Below are 24,934 nucleotides of genomic sequence, written 5' to 3'. Positions count from 1 at the left end.
TTTTCGTTTTCGTTTCCACAAAATGTAAAAATTACGTTATTTTGATCCTGGACAAGGCATCAGGTCAAAACCAAAGCTGTTTCCTGTTTTTTTACTTTTCCAGCCGGAGGCGTATGCGGCAGTGCTCTCTGCGCGCTTAGCTGTCGTTCTTCCGCCACGACCTCCTCGACCTGCAGTGGTTCTCTTTGGTGCTGGAGAGGCTGAAGTACTTTTAAATCTCTTGCTCGATGCCGATTTAAAGGTTCTCTTACGTTTTCCGCCGCGGAAGGAGGAACCATAACTACTTCCATTGGTCCCTTGCGATGCAACCTCCTTGTTCCAATCCACAGAAGTGTCGTTTTTCCAACCAGAGCTCCCGGCCCGCGGCTTCTGTGCTGCGGCTGATGCTGCTGCAGCCGCCTGCTCCTCCTCCTCGTCTAAAATTGCTTGCATCAGGAGCTTCTCCGAGGCATAGTTACACGTAATCTCAAGAAGTTTTTCGCCGTACTTATCATAGTTCGCCCTCGTCACATGAGGAATGCTGCACATGTCCTTCTCAGTGAGTGGCAGAATCTCCGCCATACTTTTCAGAGCCTGTATATTCATTATGCTAGCCATAGTCACGTTTCGCTGGCTAGCTATAGTGCGGCACAAGTCTAGAAGATCAGTATAGCAGCGATTGTGTATTTCGCGCATCTTCGTCTTCCCATCATTGATGCTGCCAGCTCCCGGCTCAGATACAGTGGCCACAGCAGCTTTTGCATCCTTTCGCGTTATGGAAAATTGGAAGTCGGGAGTACCGTCCATTAGTTTGCTTATGCTGTGGCCCAGGTAAAGATATGCCTGAGGAAAGTCATTCATAACAATCAGATCTTCCCGTAGGAAGCCATCAATAACCATTTTGCGCAGCAATCTGTGTATGTCGTTCTTATCCCAGTCTTTTAAAGATCCATGATGTGGGGTATTGTTGTGCCCGAATTCCACAATCTTTTTAATCTTGCTACCCTTCAAGACGTCGGATATATGAAGGAGCGTGAAGCGCGACCTTCCACTGCATAGATCCTTGACAGCTCGAGCCGCCTTTCTGGCCGGCTCCAGCGCATCAATGGGCTGATAAGCTCGCTTATTCACACAGTTATCGCAAGCCGTGGCCCTATTCTCCATGCACTGCTCGCTGGTGAAGTGCTCACCAAAGTATTCCAGTTGCTGGGCACGCCGGCAATCCGTAATGTTCTCACAGTAGCCCACAATGCGATACAAATTATCGATGTGCATCTTTTTAACATTATATTGAAGAGCTCTGTCGCCTGGAATATGCAAATGAATTACATCACTTCTGTATTTATTTATTGAGCTACTTACCATCCATCATCTTTTTCAGTCTAAGCATATCCGAATAATTATAGTATAGGATGCAATCTGCCACCTCTCCATCTCGCCCTGCCCGTCCAGCCTCCTGATAGTAGCCTTCAATGGATTTGGGTAGCGAGTAGTGCAAGACAAATCGAACATCAGGCTTGTCGATACCCATGCCAAATGCAATAGTAGCACAGATCACTCTGATCTTTCCAGTCAACCAGTCCTTCTGACGACTCTCCCTCTCCGTATCCGTGAGACCGGCATGATAGGCCACCGCGCGTACAGCGTACTTGCACATTTTCTTAGCCACTTCCTCGCACTCCTTGCGCGACAGGCAGTAGATAATCCCACTTGAGTGTGGTGGCTTTGTCCTTATATATGCGCTCATATCATCAACAGTGGACGCACCTTTCTTCGGAAGCACCTTATAACGCAGGTTACTTCGATTGAAGCTGGAAAGGAACCATTTGCAGTCCTTCAAATTGAGCTGCGACAAGATATCCAATCGCACGCGAGGCGTGGCCGTTGCCGTTAAGGCAATTGTGGGAACGTTGGGGAAACGCTTCTTAAGAATTCCCAATTTCTTGTAGTCTGGACGAAAGTCATGGCCCCACTGGGATACACAGTGAGCCTCATCTATGACGAAACGACTGAGGTAATTATTGGCGTTTAGAGTGTCTAATATGTCCTGAAAGCGAGAAGAGCTGCTTATCTTCTCAGGAGTGACATAAAGTAGTTTGACAATGGGAGGATGTGATTCCAAGTCCCTGTAAATGGCCATAGCATCGGCCATTCCCAGATCGCCGGATAAACTCTTAGCACAGATCTGTTTGAAACGTAATCATGATTAAATAAATGCCACAATTATAGCAGTTAAAATACTTACATCCAGAGAAGCCAGTTTATTGGTTTGGTCAAAGATAAGCGACTTCAAGGGACTGATAACAATGGTCACCCCTTCAGTAAGGATGGCAGGAAGCTGGTAGCACAAAGATTTTCCTCCTCCCGTTGGCATAAGCACAAAGCAGTCATTGCGCAACAAAGTGGCATTGATGACTTGCAGTTGATTAGGACGAAAGCTCTTCAGACCAAAGCTGTAGCTTAAACCGTGCATTAAGCGAGTCGAGTGCTCAAAATGTATTCCGTCAAACTCGCCGGTGATGCCGTCGTTGTGCACATTTGCATGAAAATTTCCTGTTACCTTGTTAACATCGGCCGATACCGGTTGAAGGCGGCTGGGTGGATTTCGACTACAGCTGGGACCGGTTAAGTCAGTCATTTTTCTGGGGCTAGTTAGATCCGTAATGCTGGCAGATGAGATGGCAGCCTGAGAATGCATTTGCTCGAAAAGTGTTTCATCATACTCAGGAAAGCCATCATCATCCAAAGAAAGCGCTTTGGTTGCAGTTTCTTTAGGCCTAGGTTTTACGGCCTCAATGGCATTGTAGCCTTTATTCTTGTCTTTAGAGCCTTCATCTTTCAAGTTAATTTGAACTGCTTCAAAGTCTTTATAACCATAGCCGTTATACTCTGACTTGCGCCCCTGCATTTGCTGATGCTCGTTCTCAATGTCGGCCAAAAGTCCATCCAAATCATCATCCTCATCATTCATCTCGCAATCCATCTCCTGCGCATACCCGTTCATGTTCTCATCAGTTAGGTCTCTGTCAAGGAGGATACTCTGAGCCAAGTAGTCATCCTCTGGGTCCTCACACAAATCGTGTATGAGCTCTTCCCGCTTCCGCAGCAACCCCTGCTCATCTGGATTGCTCTTGCATTCCTCACCGTTATGCATGACTTTATTAAGAGGCGCCATGCGCAGGCTGTTGTGGTGTTGCGGTGGGGTCAAATTTGCATGGCTGGCTGTTTTTTCGCGATTTTGCTCAGCCTCGATTTCCTGCTCCTCCCGCTCCATGGCATCCTGTTCCTCTTGCTCGTTCCTGCGATTGCACTGCTGTCGCTCTAGGGTTTTTTGCAACAGCTGCGATCGTGCCTTGAATTTCTGCCGCATGACCTTTAGTTTAATGAATGTGTTTGGCTGGAAACCGCATATTTCCTCAAAGTGATTGGCCGGAATCTGATCAATCAGTGTACAGTATTTGTCCATCAGGTCAATGTGCGTGGTGCGAAAGAAGTTAAGCGTGGCCTTCAGGGCCTCCACACTCTGGTGGCAGGGATCTATTGTGAAATTGTCATTCTGGGCCAGTTCGCGCAGGTAGTCAGGCAGGGAGTTATCAAAGACCATGCTCAATTTAGACTTTGACGCTTGCATTAATGGAAGGGAGGGCACATCTCCCCCCCGTTCTGAATGCATTTTCTTAGAGGTGAACAGGGCATCCTTCAAAGTGGCCTGATCCTTAGTTACTTTTGTCTCTGTTCTGAGCCAATTGCTAGAATCCTCGAATGATGGGGTGGAGGGCACATCTCCCTCCCATTCTGAATGCATTTTCTTAGAGAAGGACAGGGCATCCTTCAAAGTAGCCTGATCTTTAGTTACTTTTGTCTCTGTTCTGCGCCAATTGTTCGAAGCCTCGAATGGTGGGGAGGGAAAATCTCTCACCCATTCCGAGTCGGGTAAGACATCCTCTTTGAAAGTAAGCTGATTGTCTTTTAAGGCATCCTTAGACACTTTTGTATCTGCCCTTCCCCATTTACTCAGCCCGGATTTATTTACAGGCTGCGACGCAACAGGCGCCTCCGGGAGAGACGTAGGCTGGCCTTCCAATGTTTGGGTAGCATTGGAATCATCCTGTGATTCGGTTTTTGTGTTGGAACTCTGGGTGTCATCCTCGTCAGAAGAAGAGGAGTCCAGAAATATGGGGTTGTAAACTTTACTTATTTGGGTGTTGGCAACAGGCGCTAAAAAGATAAACATGACTTCAATATATCCCACAGAAGCGAAGCATTGCTCCCTTACCCTTTTTAGTTTGTATTTTAGTCTGACTACTGCCCGAGCCGATGAAGCTGCTAAGTTTAAGCTGCTTTTTCAGCGCCGAGGGTTTTCTCGACATGATGATGTTCCTACACTGCGGTTAATGAACTTACAATTAAAATAAAAACCTTAAACTTTGAACATTAAACATATAAACCCTTCTTAAACACTAAAAACGCGCGCAATAATGCTGCAAAAATCAAGTGTTACCGTCGTGCGATTCGGTCAGCTGATCGGAGATGCCAGATAAGTTGAAATTGTTACTGCATTAACCAATCTCTATTTTATGTGAAGCAATAAAACTAAAGTTAATCCAATTCTTGTTAATTTCAATAAAATACACATGTATAATTCGTTGGGACAACATGAGCTACGGCTACTGATGAATGGAGAAACGGTCTAGTCTAGTCAAGGAAAACGGCCAGATGAGCAAACAGCTGAGAAGGCTATGTACATGTGTTGTGTTCCATGCTTCTTCTTGCTCCTTCTTGGTATCTATTAAACAAAGCGTGGCGTGGTAAATATTAATTCGGGAATTTAAGCGACTATATAGTATGCACACGTAAGTATTTATTCGAACGTGTGCACAGATTCATCGTTCTCATTCACATTTCTTCATTGAAGGCATAACAACTTCAAGACGCCCTCAGATGCTGATGAGCTTGATGATTTAGATGACGATATGGTGATTGGTGTCATAGAGGAGATCGAACAGGAGGCACTGAACGAGTCAGATAGCGAAATCGATGAAGACGATCTGGGGGATTTGGGGGTGCCAGGACCAGGACACGAAGCAGATGAAAACGAGAGCATTAGCAGCGATAGCAGCTTTGATCCCAATGCGGAAGACTCCGACTCGGATGATTCCATGCTGGAGGAAGACGAGGCGGATGGAGCCAGTAGCGGGGGCGCCACAAGCGCCAAGCGGCGCAAGGCTGACGATGGCCCATGCGGAAGCTCAGGCGAATCGGCCACTTTTGATCTGGATGCTGATGATGAGACAGACGAAACAGTGCGTGCCATCATAGCTGCTATAAAGAAGCCTCGTAGTGCCCCACCAGAAATTAAGCTCGAGGACTTCATCACGGATGTTTGCTTTCACCCCGGCCGAGACATCATTGCGCTGGCTACCATAATAGGAGATGTCCACTTGTACGAGTACGGCACCGAAGGCAACAAGCTGCTGCGCACTATTGAGGTTCATTCCAAGGCCTGTCGGGATGTAGAGTTCACTGAAGATGGCCGCTACTTGCTGACTGCCTCTAAGGATAAGAGTGTGATGGTCACAGACGTGGAGACGGAGAAGCTTAAAAAGCTGTATGAGACGGCCCACGACGATGCCATAAACAAGCTGTATGTTTTGGACGAGAACCTCTTCGCCTCTGGCGATGATGCAGGAACAGTGAAGCTCTGGGATCTGCGCACAAAGCACCCGATATTTGAGCTGAAGGAACTAGAGGATCAAATCACGCAAATGATAACCAACGAACAGAAGAAACTGTTGCTGGCAACCAGCGCCGACGGCTATCTAACCACATTTAACATTGCTGCCAGAAAGCTGTATGTGCAGTCAGAGCCGTACGAGGAGGAGCTCAACTGCATGGGCATCTATCGGGCAAACTCTAAGCTTGTAGTGGGCACCTCCAAGGGCAAACTATATACATACAATTGGGGTTCTTTCGGCTACCATTGCGACATGTACCCTGGTATCAAGAGTCCCATAAGCCTCATGATACCCATAACCGATCGCATCGCTTGTGTGGCAGGAGAGGATGGCAATATAAGAGCTTGCCATATCACACCCTACCGAAACCTTGGAGTTGTCGGTCAGCACAATATGCCAATTGAGTCATTGGACATCAACACCAATGGGGAGCTGCTGGCCTCCTCTTCGCACAACAACGATGTACGCTTTTGGAACGTCAAATATTTTGAGGACTTTGGCGACATCAAGTATAATGATAAGCACAATGCCTATAAAGAGAAGCGTCACAATTTACCCTCTTCCAAGTGCACCAATGCGTCGGACTTTTTCTCCGATCTAACCAAAGAAGATGAGGACAATGAAGACAATAACGACGCATCCGCTGGACCCAGTAATTCGGCCTAACGGAGCCTTTTTACTAGGCAATTTCTCCCCGTATTTATAAGGTTTTAAAAAATTACCTTTAGCTATAGGTTTTTAAAATTTTGCACGAAATCATTTAAACAATATAAACAATGTTGAGATATTCCAATTTTGCAATAAATTGTTACCGATTATAATTAAATTCACGCAATAGCATCCGAATGCCACGCCGTTTCTTTCTTTCATTCTTCTAGAAGTACCTTCCATTTCGAGGTGACTTGATTTCGTTTGTTTATTTTATTATTATATGTATTTGTCGAAGTTGAATTGACAACATTAAGCTTTGACCACTTTTAGCATCATTTCTCAAGTGTTGTCACAAGTTAATCATACGAGTAGGTTTGAAGCATACATAACACATGTTTCTTACTGCAGCCCTGAAGCACTTTAAAACTGTATCGAATCAAAATCACTTATATGGCACGACATGAAATGTTGAGCAGTACATCAGTTTATAATTCAACTATGTATATCTTTCTTTCTTTAGGGATAAATCAAAAAAGTAACGTAACCGAAGTGTGGTATTTTGCATATTGTTGAGAAAAACAATATTTTACTAAATCATAATTGTTTGTCATTTTGGGATACATATCTTTAAAATTCAAATGCTCTATCATAAACATTTTACTGCTAGCAATATAGAGTTTTATCGGCATGGTGTTTTCAAAAACAATTGTAATTGTGACATATATAAAACTATAACAACAGCATGGGCATGGGCAAAAAATATGATTATTTCCCATTATGGGAGGTTCTATGCTATAACAATTTAGGCATTTATGAAATTCTTATCACAAGAATTTTGTTACACAAAACGTAGACAATTTGTACATATTCTTAGGAAATTATAAGCCAAAACACTTAAGATAAGTATACACTATATAGGGAGGGGAGGGGTTGAGCCAAACAGATTTGGCTCTTTTTGATATTTAAGCGCAACACTGAAATTTTGTTTGGTGTTTCGCCTTCTACAAGTGTCGTTAAAGAGTGTGTGGGATTCAAAGGTTATCTAATTAGTTTTTATAACGACGTTGGCTAGCCCTCGCGAACTCGGTCCACATGAGTTTTACACGAAGATTCCATGCACACAATGTCATAAGGCCGCGGCATTGGCGGCATCAGAGACCCCACTGGAGTTGAGTGCATCATTCGCCATGTGGGTCTCAATGTCGACACGACAAATCGGGCAGTGTTTATTGGTGACTAACCATTGATCAACGCAATCGGTATGAAAAAGATGCATACAGGGAAGGCGGCTAGAACAGCATAAAACACACATTTACATATTATACGATGGATCTGATAAACACACAAAACAATAAACTTACCGCACATCATTCTCAATCTCGAACAGAGACAAACATATGGCACACTTCTCCGCGTCCTCATCTGATTCGCTGGGCCGACGCACACGCCGGTATTTGTGGGGCAAAGTATTTCTTTCAATTGTTTCCTACGAGAAGATAACCATGAAGCCTAATGTTTTATTTAGCACGGAATACCGGCACTTACCAAAGTTGCCCCTCGGTTGGGGCGTGGTGCTCCAATCAGTATTCGTGAGCCGAGCGACAGAGGCGTTGCAAGTCCAATTTCCAAGTGCAACGGCGAGTAATGATGATGGAACATGTGATGATGGATTGCTCGTTGACGCTGCAGATGCTGCAGAACAGGCGGAGACTGCTGCTGCTGCTGGCCTTGAGGCTGCTGGTGTTGCACTTGAATGTGCCGCATGTTCGATTGCGAGTGCTGCGGCTGGGCAGCAGATACGGCCGTGGCCTGGCCATTACTAGAGGGAATCTGTTGGGACGGCGCCGCAGCATTTGAATTGCCATCATAGGGCGGATAGTAGGCCGGATCCAAGCTAGAGACTGGCCCATTCCTGGCATGCACGCAATTGCAAATGCTATGGAGGTAGCGGGTCCGCAGACTGCTGGTCAAAATGGGAGCATTCGAAGAGAGATCAATGGGCGTGGGAGTCATGTGGCGACGATGCATTTCCTGCATACTCTGCTGACGATACCACAGATTTTGATGAACCGGATATGGCGGAGCAGGTGTCAGGGAGGTGGCCACAATGGCACTTGCTCGATGAGGGGGATGAATGTGTGCATGCATTTGATTTTGAGGAGCCTGGTGACCTTGATGCGGCTGCGGCTGATAATGCTGACGATTGCTGTACGCGGCCTCCGAACGCCGCACGCTAAAGGGCGGTGAGCCACAGTAGGGTATGGTGGATCGACCTGAATACATTTCCAGCGGTGGAGGAGGCGAGACACCAGCAGCTGCCAGAGTACCATTAGTCGTTGCCACAGGCGGTGGTTGGCTAACCAGACCGACAGATGGGGCCATGGGATGGGCTCGGGGCACGATTGGAAGAGGTGATTGGCCTCTGTCCAATCGATTATTTATGCTCGCCTCTGACTCATTGTGAACACTGGCCAGGGACAAGAGCTCGTTGAAGGATTGAGCTTGGGCCGCAGCTGCTGTTGCCGCCACAGCGGCAGCACTCATAGCGCCACTTAACGAACTCCGACTGCTCCCACCTTGTCCGCCTCGATAGTGTGGATGCGGATGCGGGTGCGGATGGGGATTTTGAGGCGGCGGACCATGTGGATGGTTGGGCGAATAGACTGCTTCCATAACTGTGGGAAGTGGAGTAATCGCATAGTGAGGCACGTAATACGGCTGGTAACGGTGGTAGACGTTTGCTGGACTAGTCCGTCTACGTCGTGACTGCTGGCCAGATTGTTCGGAGCCGGAAGTTGTAGTGGGGGCGGTTCTGGGCATGCGACTGTAGCCCTCTGTGTGGTTGGTCTCTGGAGCTGCTCCAAAGAGCCACATGGATGGAGGAGTGATCGGCTGAAAGTACCGCTGCGAGTCCATCGTGGGACACCGAGGCGTGCATCCTTGACCTTGACGCGTAAAATAATTACTTGCTGCAGGGCTGGGCTCTTCCATTAGCGTGGCTGGCGCTTGCGCATGATTATGATCGTAGCTGTAATTGTGATCCGTAATGGCAGTTCGATCCGGCAGCCCTCCGCTATAGAAGGCAAATGAGGTGCCAGCATTACTCGGCTCTGTTCGTCGGTCCCTTCGAGGGTATGGAATGGAGTAGGCATAGTTGAAAATGGGACGTCTTTCCTCAGAGCCACTGACCGCGGGAAGGCCGAGGGCTGAAACTGGCTGTTCCCACACGTGCTCCTGTTCCCGGGCCCATTCCCGTGCTCGCTGCTGTTGGGTTTCATTAACGGCGGCGTCATCGTCAGATGTCAAATCAATGGAGAGTATTGGCTCTCGTGTCGAGTGCACAAAGACTACGTCATCATCATTTGAGTCGGAGGACCAATCGTCCAGTTGCAGATCTGGAGCAGTGAGCACAACGTCACCTCGGTTCAAATTGTTTCGCCTTCCCGATGAAGTTGAAGGCTGATTCTGATTCTGTGTATCGGCAGGGGACTGCCTTTCTCTTGGTCTACCCACATAGGTAATTACGCAAGATCCGTTCAAAGGCTGTTGCGTCTGTGCTGAAGTCTGTGGGAGACACAAGAGTATTTATTTTTTATATTTTTAGTATGCAATTTCTTTGAGCTACTAACCTGCTGTAAGGAACTACTGGCGGGCTCGGCATAGGTGGGATGCCTTGTCCTTCCTGGCAAAAACGAATTAAAGTTTGTCGGCGAGAGCTTTGTGGTGCAGTTCGAAGAGGATGCACCTTCGGCCTCCAAGCGCGCGAGTTTTCTGGGTGGATGCGCAACCTCGTCAATAGAACGCACACGATTTCGAATAATACCACTGTTCGCATTAGAACCAAAGGAGTTACTGTGGGCTGGTGTATCTAGTCTCTCATGCTGTTGCTGTTGCTGTTGCAGCTGCTGCTGCTGCTGCTCCAGCTCTTGATCCGATGTAGTGGAAGGTGGAGACACAGCATCAGCAGGCTCTGATGAGCTCTGGCGCATTCGATGAGCCCCGCAAAGATCTCTAGTCCCATAATCCACACTGCGGGTAGTATGTGTAGCCGTAGAGCATGAAGCTGCGGACACAAATGTGCTATCTGGAGGCGCCCTAGACACATCTCGGCTACTATTGTAGTAGTTATGATCTGTATGACGGTCAGTCAGATTTTTGTTTGTGTTGTTTCCCATTATAACAGGCTCAGACGGCTTCAATGAAGAAGGATAACGCATGCGAAGATCCCAGCCATCGTCGCTACTATCGTTCTCAGGCTCCAAGACGTTAGGGTGCTGCTGGTAGCCATTCAATAAATTTGTTCTCTGTTGTCGACGAGCTTGCGCACTCGTGCTCGGTGTGGCATCCAGTTCATTGGCTGAAGAGGAGGATGAAGCATCCCCGTTTCCTGAGCGATTTACTGCCTGATTCGCCTTCTTTTTGTGAGCCTGAATGGCCGACGTGGTTGTGGTCGTATTGGTTGTGCGGGTGTGGGCAAACTGTACGTGCTCTGTATCAGATGCACTGGATGTTACATCATCGTAGACGCTAGCAAGGCCAGAGCTCGGTGGAATATTGCTACTACTGGCCTCAAAGGGGCTGCTGCTCAGCAGTGAACTGGATGGCATTTCGTAAACCACTGCCGAGGCATCCATTGCGTGGTCTTCTATGGCTGCAGCTGGCCAAGTGCCGTTGACAGAGGCCACCACTCCATGTGCATGGGCATTTGCATTGTCATTGTCTTGATCCAACGACAAATGCTCTCGAAGTGTTTCAGTCTTTTGTTTTTTGGGATTTGGAATGACTCCAGGACTGAAGTTTACCGTCGTCGTTGGCATTGACACAGTCGATGTTGACGAAGAGGGCAGCTCAAAGAACTGAGGCGGTGACTCTTGGGGCATTCTCTGGGTGGAGTGCACCTGGTCTGCGTACCGACTTGTGCTGGCCGCGGGTGATACCACCTGACAGCGGCACAATGTTGTGAGAGAACTGCATTTGTCGCATCGACCAGAACTCGTCCTATAGCTGGTGCTGGCTATTTCGCGATGTGATGATGCCACCAGGGCCGTAAAGGAAGGCTGTGACTGGAACGTGGTAGCACGGCTACTAATCGACTCGGGCGTCGACATGTATGTGCCCATTAGCATGTAACTATCAGAAAGGGCTTGGCCCACCATGGTATCACGCGGCTGTTCATATATGGAGTATAGAGTATACGATGGGCCGCCATCTGCAAAGGTTCCAAATGATTAGTATTACCCATAACTGGCTAAGACTCCCCCTTACGGGTCTCCTGGTCTGGATTCTGACCCACATTTCCGTATGGCATGGAAACTCGTGGATGGTGTGCATGCTGCATATGTCTGTGTTCAAACTCTTCCTGCTCATTTTCCATGCTGCTTGTGTATTAATTCTCAGATATATCCGAATGACAAGGAATGGTTTTTACATACATGTGCCAAACTATCCTGAAAGGATACACAAGAGTATATATACAATTGTTATGATGTGAAAAATGTATAGAAACACACTCAGTATACACAGAGTACGACAGAACAGTCTGAGCTGGCTATACCTATATGCACATATAGATATGTATGTACAAATGAATGTTCAATTGTACGTACGTACATTTCTTTTACACAAACATGCACGCACAAACTAATTTTCAATATTGATTTATTACTTTTCGAAAGGGAGAACAGAACAGGTGCTGAAATATCACTTGAAAAGGCAGTGGAAAATACGTACATCAAAACTGAATACCTAAAATACTTTGCTCCAATCATTGAATACACACTCCAATAGGCCAGTGGCCATTTTTCGGCCAACTAATGACCAACAATTAGTCAATTTTAGGTTCGCACCGAAGACCGCACTGATATCCAAACAGCTGTGGAATTTTCGACCCACCTGCTGCTGCCTTCTTCAGCTGGACCCTTTTTTAACATCGAAAATTATTATTATTAATTTTTAGACGATGCATAGAGATGAGATGTCTGTGCTGTATCGATACAACATACCGATATTTAAGGCATATATCGACATGACGTCTGAATGTTAAAATCTTTCTTCAATTCAAGTGTAGTGCAGTACAACCAGACTGACAAAGCCAGAGATAGCAGTTCCAGATCCAGTTCGACTAGAGAGGCCAACCTAATGAATTCGCGTTAGGCTATCCCTGTATTTAAGCCAAGTTAAGCTAGTTAGCAAATTCTTGTGACATAATATATGAAAAATCAAACAAATAGGTTTTATCATCTGTTTTATCAAAATGGTTTCCAGGGCCGACTTCACGGCCTTTGGTCTTCCCGGATCAGAAGTGATCAGAAGTCACCCATTGCAAGAGAAGGAAATACCTTTTTTGGATTAGGATGGCTGATTTGTTTATTGAGCTTTTTAATTTTGTTTTTACGGCCATATATGCATTTAATATTTGTATTCCGGATATTTGTCCTTAGACCGACAACACAAGATTTAACATTTTGTATATTTTGCATTTTTATTGACTTTTTTATGTATAAAACAATATCTATTCATTCGTTTATTGAAGGTTGACTTTATCTTAGTCACATTTTCATTTTCATTTTACATTTTTTTATATCTCTTGCAGCAATTATTTCAAAACAAATTTGTCATACAAACATTTCAATTAATGGTATTATTCAATTTTTGTATCAATTGTTTCACTTTTGTTTCTGTTCGGACTTACTAAAGCAGCTCTTGACCAGTATCCAACAGCTTAAGTTTACTCATACGTTTAACGGACGTTTGAAAACTAAGGATTTTATCTCAAGTGAGCGTAGTAGTATCTTGCCTTAGTCATTTTTTTGTTTCGTTGCGAAACATTCCTCACAGCTTAACAAATTAAAACGAATGCGATTTCCATATTATCAAATTTTTTAATGCAAACTTAATTGCTTCTGTAGGAATAGATATAGTGAAATAGTGAAAAATGTTCTGGACGCTGTCGTTTTATAAATGTTATGTTCTAAACTTTAACTGAACTAAACTGATGCTGTTTTGCCATCGATTCTCTCCATTTCATTTATATATTTTATAATAGGGATTTTTTGAGTTTATTTTATACTTTTTGTTTTAGATGGAAGTTTTTAGTGTAAGCTAGTTTGTTGGAAAAATAGAAGTATTGATGATGCACTTGACATTGATTTTGGGGGCGTAAACAAATAAAGATTGCGGAAACTTCCTCTTCCTGGCGGCCTTAACAGTAGTCAGAAGTGTGGATGTTGTTGATGGCACAGCGTCATTTGATAGATAGATTTCTTCAGGTGCATTTACATTTACATTTTATATCACAATTTTTTTAAATATTATAATTATGTATTTAACACAATTTCTTTTGTTTGTTTTACCTTTATTTACGCCCATGAAAAATGTTCAGCATCGTTAAATGTCAAGAACCCTTGGGTTTGTCTATAGTGTTTTGTTAGTGGGTGTACATTTTTTTTCAAGACTTAAAAAAATATATTTTTTAGTTGTTTTCGAAAGATTCTTTTTTAGAAAATTGAATAAAATTGACAACTGCAGACCTGAAAACTGAATAGACAATGAATGCACTTCCGCATGTCGAAGAGCTTAAACACATCTGCACGCTGATTTGTTTGAATTATCTGAAGCATCTCTAAATCTGTGGATGGTTGCATGAGTTTTTATAATTATTCTGTTCTCTGTTATTTGAAACACAGATACTTTACAAGATCTTTAAATATTCCTTTCATTACTTTCATTACAATATTCAAGTTTTCAAAAAATTTCACATTTGCTCAATTTACATGAAATATTACAGGATTATAGAACAGAAAAATGTTAATTGGTTAATGCATCTCGCTCAAACACTTCTTGTATTCGATTTTATTTTTCAAAATAAAAAATTAAAGTTCAATACAAATTACAATTTTTGAATCTTTTTTATAAAAAAAGTACGTTTTTTATCGGGAACGACTTTGGCTTTCGTTTCAAAACAGCGTAGACAATTGCTCTTTGAAGGCGATTCGCTCTTTTAATTATCTCGATCCTTCCTTACCACAATTTTGTATCTGTTTCTCTTGCGATGACGGAACTTTAGTAGGATTTTGCATTTTTGCGTTTACGTTTTAATGAAATGTTTGCGTGTGGTTGAAATGTTGCACCAAACAAGGTATATAACTGGAAAGTTGAATTTGAGAATGTGCGTAAAAAACGCCACAAAACTATGTATTTCGACGCAGTACACATTTCTTAAAGCTGAAAAGGGCATAAGGCATGCCTAGCCACTAGCAGTTGCAGCTTCACAATACTCTGACAGATCATTGGCTCGCTGTTGCTGCCGCATGCGTCGCTGCAGCAGCAAGCTCTCGCTTGGAGGGGACAGGCCAATGCGAATGTTGGGCAGCTCCTCCATCAACAGGGCTGGTTGCGAATGGGCAAAGCGACCGCTGCCAATTCTTGGCTGTTGATGATGTTGCCGATGTTGCACAGCGGCCCGCGACTGCTGCTGATTCATTCCACAACTGCGCATTGGGGATGCATTTACGTAAACGCAATCTTGGCGCCAGTTGCGGATCGTAGATGACGGCAATGTAGACTGCTCATCTGATGGAGGGGAGCCGCCACTGCCGCTGCTGCTCCCAGCGCTGTTATTTCGCTGCGGTGGTGGCTGCATCGATGGAGCTACCTTGTAGCCAGCGGCACCGCCGCTGTGCGAGAAACTACCCAAATAGTTGCGCTGCTGGTTGCCATAGTGACCACCGCCCCCGCCAGTGCTAAAGGGTGGGCGGTACTTCCGATAGCCAGCGGCCGGCTGCTGCTGCTCCGAGTGATGAGTGCGATAGCGCCAATTTTCAGGTTGCCTTTGACCCGAAACCGGACCACCCTGACCTTGGTACCGTGGCACAATGTATCGTTGCTGCTGCTGGCGCTGCTTCCGTGTATAGGCATTGGAAATAGATGGCAGCGGTTGCTTAAAAGCTGCTGAACTATTGCACTGTGGCTCCATTTCATCTTCTCCCTCGTCATCCTCATCGTAGTCATCGTCATCGTCCTCGTCTATGTCGGCATCCTCGTCATTTTGATATGCATCAAGTGCAAAACAAACATTGCGTGTTGGTTTGCTGTAGCCTGTATGTTGCTGTTGTTGTTGCTGTTCGTGTGATTTACCAAAAGTCGTTCGCATTGTTGTCTCCTCAGCTGCAGTTGTCTTCGGAGCGTTATTTATCGCTTTCAAAACATCATCATCATCATTTATGTTATCGATTGGTGGGCATGTTGCTGTTTCTGCTGCTGTTGTTGTTGGTTGCACTGCCGCTGAGTTGACAACAATATTTGCAGTCTCATAAATTTCAGGTAGCTTTTCATTTAAATCACTAATACTATCCAATAGTTTAACATCATCATCATTATCTCCAGTTTGCTGCTGCTCACATTGTTGCTTTATGTTGTTAATGTGTGTTGTTGTAGTCTTAACTGGTGTTTGCTTCTTGTTATTATCGGTGATGGTAGTAGCACTAATATCACTTGATGGTCCTTGCCTCTCAGCTCCATCAACATCATCCTGCTCATTCTTCTCCTTTTCCTTCTCCTTCTCCTTCATCCATTCCTTTTCCTTCTCCTTCTCTTTCTCCTGCGCATCATTGCGCATTGTTGTTGTCATTGTGAGTTTAGCAAATTCACTTTGCTTCGATTTTTCCATATTATCCATAATAAGATCTTTCTCACACCCACCATTCTTCGGCTGCTGTTCGTTTTCATTGGCTTCGCCAAATTGTTCCACTTTAGCTTTCAATTGGTTTCGATTGTCAGCGTGTTGTTTGTTTCGTTCCTCCTTCTCCTCCTCCTTCTCTTCGTTCTCCTCCTCCTCCTTCTCTTCGTTCTCCTCCTCCTCCTTCTCTTCGTTCTCCTCCTCCTCCTCCTCTTCTGCAATATCATCGACGCGTTGCTGCTGCTGCTCATACAAATAGTCATCGCCCTCATCTTCGTCTAACTCGCGCCAATAATGCTTATAGTGTTGATAATCCTCGCTCTCTAAGTCGTCGCCCTCATCTCCCTCGCTGACGCTCTCCCTATAGTGATCCTCGTGATCATCGCCAAGCGTCTCCTCCTGCTGTTGCTGCAGCTCGCGCTGCTGCTGATAGCGACGTGTCGACATGGCCCACTCGTCGTCATCATCATCCAAACGTCCAAAGGCCTCGAGTGCGTCATCATCATCGTCTTCCTCGTGAACATTCAACGTCTTAAATCCTCCACTGCTTGGATATATCGCAGATGCGTTGCGTGAAGCATTCCTGGAAGAGTGACGGCTGCTCGTCCTCTGGCCATGAATCGAGGACATGCGTCCTCCATAGCTAGACAAGCCACCTGCCACAGCTCCTGCTGCCACTGCTGCTGCTGCAGCTGTGCGTTGTGATCGATTTCGAGTGTAATGAGAGGGCGGCTTGGGATTATAGTTCTCATCGCTATAAGCATCCATATAGGCCTGTGATGGCTGGTAGATGTTGGGACGCTCTTTCATGTAGTCATAGCGCATGGAGAAATGCTGCAAGATCACGCGCTTAACAGCCATGGCAGACTCGGCAAACTGCGAAATTTCCCTAGCAGACTGGTGATTCCTAAAAGTTCGAAAATAAGAGATCCGATATATCGGTTGGTTGGCATTATCTTTGGTGCTCTATATTACTTACCGTCGAATATTGCTTGGGGTCTGCAATGCCTTGTGGCGGCCAGACTGCCTGCTAGTCGGCGGTTCATGCTCGCACATACGAATCCAATGATGATTCAAAACAGCCTCCGCGCTCAGACGCTTTGAGGCCTGCTTGACCAGCAGACGACTAATCAGGTCTTTGGCCTCATCGCTTACATCATGCCATTCGGCCTCCGGAAAGCTAAAGCGTCCTGAAATAGACACATGTCCAAAGAAAGTTAAAAACATTAAATATAATGGCAACTGAGATAACTTACCCTCTTGAATGGACTCAAAGAGGAGCTCCTGGCAAGTGCGACAGTTTTCACCGCGATTCCAGCCACAATCCTCTCCACAGTTGCCCGAAAATGGTGGATAGCCACAGAGCAGAATGTAAGCAATGACTCCCAAGGACCACAAATCGCATCTCTTGTCGTAATAGTTTGCTTCGCCCACAAACAAATCGACAACTTCGGGGGCCATAAATTCGGCGCTTCCGACCTGTTAAATATATAATAAGGATCAGATAAGATTGATTCGGAGTTGTGGTGTACATACTGGTGTCAATAGCTGGGGAGTGGCTGCTGGCGAGGAGACATCCGTGGTAAACTTTATGCCAGAGCCCAAATCAAAGTCGCAAATCTTGATCGGACACAGCGAGTCGGTTTTCACACAGAGAATGTTTTCCGGCTTGAGATCACGGTGGGCAATGCCCTTCTTATGAAGAAAATCCAATCCTGAGGCAATTTCCTTTATTATCTGCGCAGCCTCATGCTCCGAGAAGCAGATGTGCTCCTGGATGCGGGAGAGCAGAGGACCGCCATTGATTTTCTCAAACACCAAGTAAAACTTTTCGTCATCTTCAAAGAACTCGATCAATTGCAAGATGCCCAGATGTCCCTGGCAATGGTGGAATGTCTCCACTTCTCGAAAGACACGAGCACGCGCATGTCCTGGTATCTTATCAATAACCTTAACAGCATATTCCAGGTCGGTGTAAATGTTAACGCAAGTTTGTACCGAAGCGTAAGCGCCCTCGCCAAGTATTTCACCGGTCAGCTTGTAGAGTTCTAATAAGATGTTCGAGATTTATTTTTAAATTACTGTTCGAGAGTACGTACTTCCACATGTTCCACCATACTAACCTTGAAACGTTGACGAATGCAGAGAGGAACTAATGCGTTTCTTACGGCGCTTCTTCTGCATCTCCTCCTTGTGCCGGTTCAGTTCGGCCTGCCGCTCCACCTCGGTCATGTTGGGTGCTTCACTCGACTCATTTCCCGACGCATCCTCGCTACTGTAGCGCGTAAGCTCATTCTGGCCATCTGTAACGATCGAATTTATTGGTTTACTGTTATTTTTATCTTTCTTATTTAAGTAGTTTTCAACATTTATCAATGAATATAAATAGTAATTGGAAATAGGAAGGAAGTCGATGTAAGAAATTATTTTGCCCAACTGCGTATAATGCAAATCGCGGGACGTAAACAACTCTCGCAGCAGCCGAATACTAATATTTAAACACACACTCACAGGTTTATAGAAAAATTCTGTTTGGAAATATATGTACAGAGGGTTGTCTAAAGCTAAGTCAGGCCACAGCACACCCGATGGCAATAAAAGTAAGGCGGCTGACGATCAGCTAGGTTTATTGTGTGATTTTTTTTTCTTGTCGCATTCAGCGCTTTGACTATTCAAAGCCCGTTGCACTTTGCACGAATATCTCCTCCTAATCACATCGCAATTCGCTGTTGGCTGCCTCCGCAATCACACCACCACTGAAGGGAAATTAAGGGTTGGGTCACCGAGAATTAAGTGGGGAATATGCATCAAATATCTGATCTTGAGACTTGGTGTGTGTTTTCAGATAGAATTTTGGTGCGCCTCAACTAACATTTTTACTGCATGTGTGCAACACACAGCACTAACACCCCCCCCCTCTATTCGAAGTCGTTATCGCGTCATTTGCAACGCGTCTCGTCTCATCTGTACGACCTCGATGCTCTCGGTCTTTTCTTCCGGACTTCCTCGCATGCTTACGTACACAAAAGTTTGCGCAGGCGGTTGTCGGTTCTTGTCTAAATTTATGTTTGGCCTATTTATTGGGATTTCGTAAATTGTATCAATTGCGTAGATAATCTTAAAGATACCAAATAAATATGCAAGGTGTGAGATAGAGATAAGTATCCTCCAAAATAACTTCGAGAATAATACATAGTATGTATATGTAAATATATACATACACATGTCTATTAAATGTACATACACACAACTTATATGTAAGCATGTAAATAAACAATTGATCATTGATTGCCGGCCGGCTTTTCACCTCGAATTACATTCACTCTCGTGGCTATTTTGCATCTTATTATTTACAATCTAGTGTATCAGAATGAAGAATACAGCATGTGCTCAGATCTACTGTTAACCAAACAAAACTCACCTGATAGCTAAACCATAATTATCAGCCTGGAAAGAACCTTTTAGATTCGTGGTTTACGAGCAAACATAATCAAATTTTCAAAGTTCCATAACAATAAACACAGTATATGTACATATGTACGTATAGAAACGCAGGAGTACGGTGGCAAATAATTATGCGAATAAACAAAATGCCGATAAGAATGAACTACGCAAAAAGCTAGCTTTAAACTCAACACAAATTTTAAAAATGTGTTTGTGCGGTAAAATCGGGCAATAGAAAATATATTTCTTATTGTATTGAGTTCCTTCGCTTCGTACCTCTTGTGCTGATTTTATCACTAGCATGGATTGTTGATGGAGGAAAAAAACATGCGGTTCGAGCTTTCAGCGGAGAGAGAAAGAAAGAGAGCAACATTTTAGAGAGAGAGCAAACAGTAGATAAGGCGTATCTCTCTTTTGGTATTACTTCATAGCATGACGAATGTAAGACAAGGAGACGCACACTGTTTGGAGCTCTCACAATGTTGACTGTGGAGTGGCGTGAGTGGGAGAAGATCGCACCCCTGATCGAAATGGAATATTTCATATTTGTTCTCCTAGTAGCGAAGATTGAAATTTCTGAGAGCTCAGTCAGTCTGCTCATTGCGCCACCTTCTAGTTTTGCATGACTTCATGGGCAAAACACACACAGACACAGCAGGCGCGGTATGCGAGTGTTTGTGTTGTAAAGAAGCAGAAAATTATTGCGCAGCAAAATGAAATTGTAAAAGCAAAAATTAAATAGAAATGGCGAACCAACGCAAAAGCGACCACAGAAAAAGAATCGAATAAACAGCATGAATACAAAATAAAGAATAACAATATCAAGCTTGAATTTAATTCTTACGCCCCATGTGCACTTTTACTTTATAATGTATATAAGTATGTACATATATATTAACACTTGTTTGTGCATAAACATCAACACATGCTGGCTCATGCACTATATACGAAAGTACCAACGCAAAATCCAAATTGAAAGGGCAGCAACCTGATTTAATGGGTAGCGGAAAAGTCGCCAAATCAAAAATCAAAAACCGGCATTTTGAAACGTTTTCCCATGCAGATCCCAAGATTGCACCTTACTGAAGAACATAAGAATTATACATGCATACATGCATACACATGTACAATGTATGCAGCTTTCGCAATTGTGTTGGTTAAACTTAAAGAATATAACACACACACACACATACTATTTATTTCTACGCTTGTTTTGTATTTACCCAACATGTTTGCTGCGATGTTGTTGCTATTGCTTTCTCGCCTTTTAATCGCAACGCAATTCGTCTAAGCAACGCCCGTTTCGCTTCTGTGCGGCACGTTTTTGCAATGCGTAGATAAAATTGCTACCGGTAGGTATTCCGGCTACTTTGTGGTTTCGATGTTTGGATTTGGGCTAATTTCAACCCTATTCTGGATTAATTTTCAAGTTAATACGCAAAAAAGCCGTCTGTGATTTCGACATCCACATTTTATTTTTCACTCACTCGCCTTCATTATTAATCACACTCAATGCGTTTTTTTCCCCAAAGATAGCCACAACCCACGACGAGTGGAGCACACGAAAAATTTTTGGCTTTTGCTAACTAGTGGGTGAAAGATAACGGAAGGGATTCGTTGTACCGGTGGATGCGGAAAAGTTTTTGGTGCACAATTAAACGAATGGGCGAAAAAAGTGGTTTAAAAAATAAAAAACACGGACAAACTGTAGCGGACCTAACGTACTCGGCGCCAACGAGGAAAGAATCGAACACGCGCCCGTTGGCGAACCGCGGACAAACAGCCAAAAAACTACCGACGACGTGACGCGAGAGTGAGCTTATTTTGCCGGATGAGAGCGCCACAATGAGAGCGAGAGTGTGCTGTTGTTGTGACTTGTAATAAAAAGTGTATTTATGTACATTGGTTTTCTTGTTTCTCGGCTTCCCTCTTTACACGTGCCATATGTATGTACATATGTATTGCAGATAGAAGAAAAGCAACCAGAAGCCTCCTCAAAGCGCTGGAGATTTCGGCTTCGCAAAGCCGAATTCTCCACACCAATAAGAGTATATTATCTTATGCCAAAGTAAATAACAAGCAGACCTGCCCGGAAGTACATATAATAAATTCTGGTTGCACTAATGCAGCCATACATGTGTGTGTTTGAATCAGTTAAAAGTCAATATTTGAATACCTGTATTTTTTCCATATTTGTATGTATAATCAACAGCAACCGGGATACTAAAATTATTTACGGTTGATGCTTATTATTATTGAAATTACTGGGATTCGGTAAGTTCCCAGGTCCCTCCTACAAACTTAAAAAAAGGAATCAGCCGATACGATACCTGTGGTGATAACATGGAAAATACTGCATATACATATGTAGTGCATACATACATATACATAGAGTATGTATAGTCGTGCACACAGGCACACATAAAACAGCAAACAATTAAGAGCGTGAGGAAAGCAAGAGAAAAAAATAAAGAGAAAAACTAAATCCAAAGCCATATCATTTATTAGCAAAACCAGTTTTGACAATAAGTAAAGGCAGCGACAAATGGCATCTTTGTGGTTGTGTCAGCTCAAAACAAAAACAACGACAGGGGAAATAGCAACAAAACAGAAGGTGGGCGAAGAGAAGAGTACGGTGAACAGTTAAGAGTTTGCGTTGAAGAAGAAAGACCGGTATGAAGCCTTATGATGTATGTTGTATATATGTTTGTAGTTTAGCATGATGTTTAGCACAATCCCTCCATGATGCAAAGAATACACCATGCTGTCTAAAGTAATAATTTACATATGAGAGCCGAAACACTCTTCGAAAGAGAGAAAAAGAGCGAGCGGCACCAACATACAGCGCATAAACATATACTCTTAGAATCAAATTGTCGGTTTCTCTTCCCCATTAGTGCTGCTGCAGTCAGCTTTTTAAGAGCCACTACATGTCTACTTTTTGAAAGCATGCGTCGGAAAAACTATAAAGCAGTGTCGTTAAAACAAGTCAACATAAGTAATATCGAAATTCTGATAATTCAAAATTACTAGTAACTACTGTTTTTCATTCATTTCTATCCTAATATATTTTTTTGGAAACTGACTTGTTTTCGTCATCCGTAGTTGGCAGCTCTGTTTCACCACTGTTGTTACGAGTGTGGACAAGCACAAACACTAATGTATATTCTGTCTCACGTAGCTCATGGCTTTTGGGAGGTTGAAGTGTGAATAGACGCACAGACACACACACACTTCGACTTCTACAAAGTGGCCTGATGTGCTCGAATTCTTTTAAAAAGCATAAACGTGGAAAGGGCAAAGGAAACCCATTTAAATGTAGCATTGTGTTCGTCTTTCCCAAGTAAACAACAAGTTCAGCTGATATTGTTTTGTTAAGCTAAAGGCGGCATTGCCATATGTAACAATTTCTCTCTCGGGGCTTTGAGAGCGGGCGACTGAGGGACTTTAAGAGACGCGAATGTAAAGGTGCACGTAGGCACTAGCTGTCCTCCATGTTTTTTTATTCCAGCATAGAACAGACAACATACACATCCATTCATACATATGTACATTTGTATGTATGAATGGTTTTATTGAATAACATCGCCCTCAATTAAAACACCAGCGTTTACTAGCTTGTGAATGGTGTATTCTACAACAATTTATTTCGGTATATGTAAATGTTTCATTTATTTGGTCTAAGGTTTTAGATATTCGTTTGCGCGTACGATTCGGTTCGGTCCATTCTATTTGAAATCTGCCGTCATTGCAGTTGCCACCAAACTCGGTCAACATAGGAGCGTGTAGGAGGCACGAGAGGCCGCTCTCATCGCTTTGTCTCTGTTAGTCCGTTCATTCGTTCACTTTGCTTTTTCCAATTCGCTTTGGCCTGTCGTTCTATTTTGGGTTGCAATAAACGTCATCAAGAGCAATAAACGTCATCAAGGTTATATGCAGGCTGCTCTGCCAGCCGCGCTGCCAACTGCCAGATCGTAGCTACCGCTATGAACGTCGTTGTTTTAAGCTATAAAACTTTGTTACCAAAACATTCGTTTTGAACAAATTGCATGGACCGTAGAGTGACTCACGTTACTTTAAATGCCTCCACATTCAGCTCGTAGATACTCTTTTGCGTGTCACTCTCTTGTTCCGCCTTGCTTGATTGGCTTCCACAGCAGCAGCTGTTTCTCGCCCCGGTATTTCGTTAAAAACAAAGAGAAAATGTATTTTCGACCACGTCGAGTCGATCTTTGCATATGTTTCAATGTGCACTTTTATAGACTCATCATGTACATACATATGTATGCACATGTTTACTGCTACTATTGATTTGATACAATCAATAGGAGCGTAGCAAAAGTTTTGATGATGAAACGAAACACAAACGTAACGTGGAAGTCGAGCAAAGGAAATGTCGAGAACTTTCCTAACTGTCAATATGACTAAGCACTATAACAACACATAAAAGTGTATGTGTTACCCAAACCTAGGAGTAATCTCTATATATTCACCTGATTGACTCTGGCTGCAGCTGTTATCCGTGTTGCTGGAAGAAACTCCACTGCCGCATAACCCACTGTCTCCAGAACCTCTAGGGTTGTTGTTCACGTTCCCTGCGTTGGCGTTGCGTTGATGTTGCTTCACGCTGCCTGCTGCAGCTGTGCTGGCATTTTTTTCCTTAAACTCAACCATATTTTCGGGAGTTGGCGTTTTCGCTGGAAATTATTTATGGCCACAGAATGAACACCAGGTGGCCCGGCACAGTCTCGGCGTCCTAATGGATGCAAATAGCAGGAACTGAATAGGCTAGAAGGGGGCTTGTGACGCCAGCTGCAATCCAAGAAACGTTGCTGCTGCGTCGGCTGCGTTACGGTCTCTCTCTATCTGCTGCTTCAGCTCATTCAAAATGGTGGCTGGTTGAAAATATTTTTTCTGCCTGTGATACTCTTTTAATCCAATTGCCAAGAAATGCGAGTGTGGTGTGTGAATTAATTTGATTCTTTCGTACGACAGGATTTTGGTTCAAATTTACTAGTAGTTTTATTGTTGGAGTAGGCGACTGCAGATTTCTCTCATCACATCGGCAAAGCAGGCAAAAAGTTCAATTTCTTCCTTTTTTCCGTTTTGGTTTTCTTATTTTTTTTTTTGCGTTCCACCTTTCCTTTGTGGGCTTGGCTGGCTGTGCAATAGTTGGGTGTTCTGTGGTGCAGAAGTAATTATATTGCAGGTATTGTGTTGTTTTTGCTGGAACTGACGGGTGGTGGTGTAGTGGTCGTTGTTAAAAATTATTCCTGCCGATTACAGCACAAAAAAAATCGCTGAAATAGCGGACAAAAGCCGTTTTTTTTGCGTATTTCGCTTAAAAGTATCTTTCCAGCTACCGATCCATTTTTCACCGTTCGAAGATTTTTTTCCGACAGACGACGTCAGCATAGGGCTGTCAGATATATATCAAAATATCAATATA

At 43.9% G+C, this 24,934-nt stretch overlaps 4 protein-coding genes across 7 annotated transcripts; 1 reads left to right on the top strand and 3 right to left on the bottom strand.

The window, feature by feature from the left end:
* Positions 1-9: 9 nt before the first annotated feature.
* Positions 10-4,477, bottom strand: LOC117590183 (Bloom syndrome protein homolog). Of its 2 annotated transcripts, XM_034282591.1 has the most exons (5): positions 4,256-4,477; positions 3,869-4,197; positions 2,225-3,736; positions 1,342-2,164; positions 10-1,286 (listed from the first exon to the last, which is right to left on the bottom strand). In XM_034282591.1, exons 1-5 carry the CDS (start codon positions 4,347-4,349, stop codon positions 37-39), a joined length of 4,008 nt encoding a protein of 1,335 aa, XP_034138482.1. In that variant the 5' UTR covers positions 4,350-4,477; the 3' UTR covers positions 10-36. The 2 variants fall into 2 exon arrangements, with proteins under 2 accessions (XP_034138482.1, XP_034138481.1); XM_034282590.1 differs by having other exon boundaries at positions 2,225-4,197.
* A 219-nt stretch (positions 4,478-4,696) lies between these two features.
* LOC117590185 (WD repeat-containing protein 55 homolog) lies at positions 4,697-6,560 on the top strand. Its single transcript, XM_034282594.1, has 2 exons — positions 4,697-4,832; positions 4,895-6,560. Exons 1-2 carry the CDS (start codon positions 4,825-4,827, stop codon positions 6,378-6,380), a joined length of 1,494 nt encoding a protein of 497 aa, XP_034138485.1. The 5' UTR covers positions 4,697-4,824; the 3' UTR covers positions 6,381-6,560.
* Positions 6,561-7,063: 503 nt separating this feature from the next.
* On the bottom strand, positions 7,064-12,313 carry LOC117590184 (E3 ubiquitin-protein ligase Arkadia). The gene is made up of 6 exons (XM_034282593.1): positions 12,096-12,313; positions 11,631-11,812; positions 9,995-11,574; positions 7,911-9,929; positions 7,727-7,851; positions 7,064-7,654 (listed from the first exon to the last, which is right to left on the bottom strand). Exons 2-6 carry the CDS (start codon positions 11,737-11,739, stop codon positions 7,492-7,494), a joined length of 3,996 nt encoding a protein of 1,331 aa, XP_034138484.1. The 5' UTR covers positions 11,740-11,812; positions 12,096-12,313; the 3' UTR covers positions 7,064-7,491.
* Positions 12,314-13,040: 727 nt separating this feature from the next.
* Positions 13,041-24,899, bottom strand: LOC117590201 (probable serine/threonine-protein kinase MARK-C). 3 transcript variants are annotated; one of them, XM_034282652.1, is made up of 7 exons: positions 23,979-24,899; positions 18,165-18,344; positions 17,578-18,089; positions 17,298-17,520; positions 17,021-17,231; positions 16,273-16,948; positions 13,041-16,197 (listed from the first exon to the last, which is right to left on the bottom strand). In XM_034282652.1, the coding sequence occupies exons 1-7, from the start codon at positions 24,157-24,159 to the stop codon at positions 14,611-14,613; spliced, it is 3,570 nt and encodes a 1,189-aa protein (XP_034138543.1). In that variant the 5' UTR covers positions 24,160-24,899; the 3' UTR covers positions 13,041-14,610. The 3 variants fall into 3 exon arrangements, with proteins under 3 accessions (XP_034138543.1, XP_034138541.1, XP_034138542.1); XM_034282650.1 differs by having other exon boundaries at positions 13,041-16,166; positions 16,239-16,948; positions 23,979-24,898; XM_034282651.1 differs by lacking the exon at positions 23,979-24,899 and adding an exon at positions 20,709-21,235 and having other exon boundaries at positions 13,041-16,166; positions 16,239-16,948.
* Between the last annotated feature and the right edge of the window lie 35 nt (positions 24,900-24,934).

The sequence above is a fragment of the Drosophila guanche genome, unplaced genomic scaffold (assembly GCF_900245975.1).
Source record: "Drosophila guanche unplaced genomic scaffold, DGUA_6, whole genome shotgun sequence".
In the NCBI taxonomy this organism is placed as follows: Eukaryota; Metazoa; Arthropoda; class Insecta; order Diptera; family Drosophilidae; genus Drosophila; species Drosophila guanche.
The sequence above is the reverse complement of the archived record's forward strand: the minus strand, read 5'-3'. Positions and strand labels throughout refer to the sequence as shown.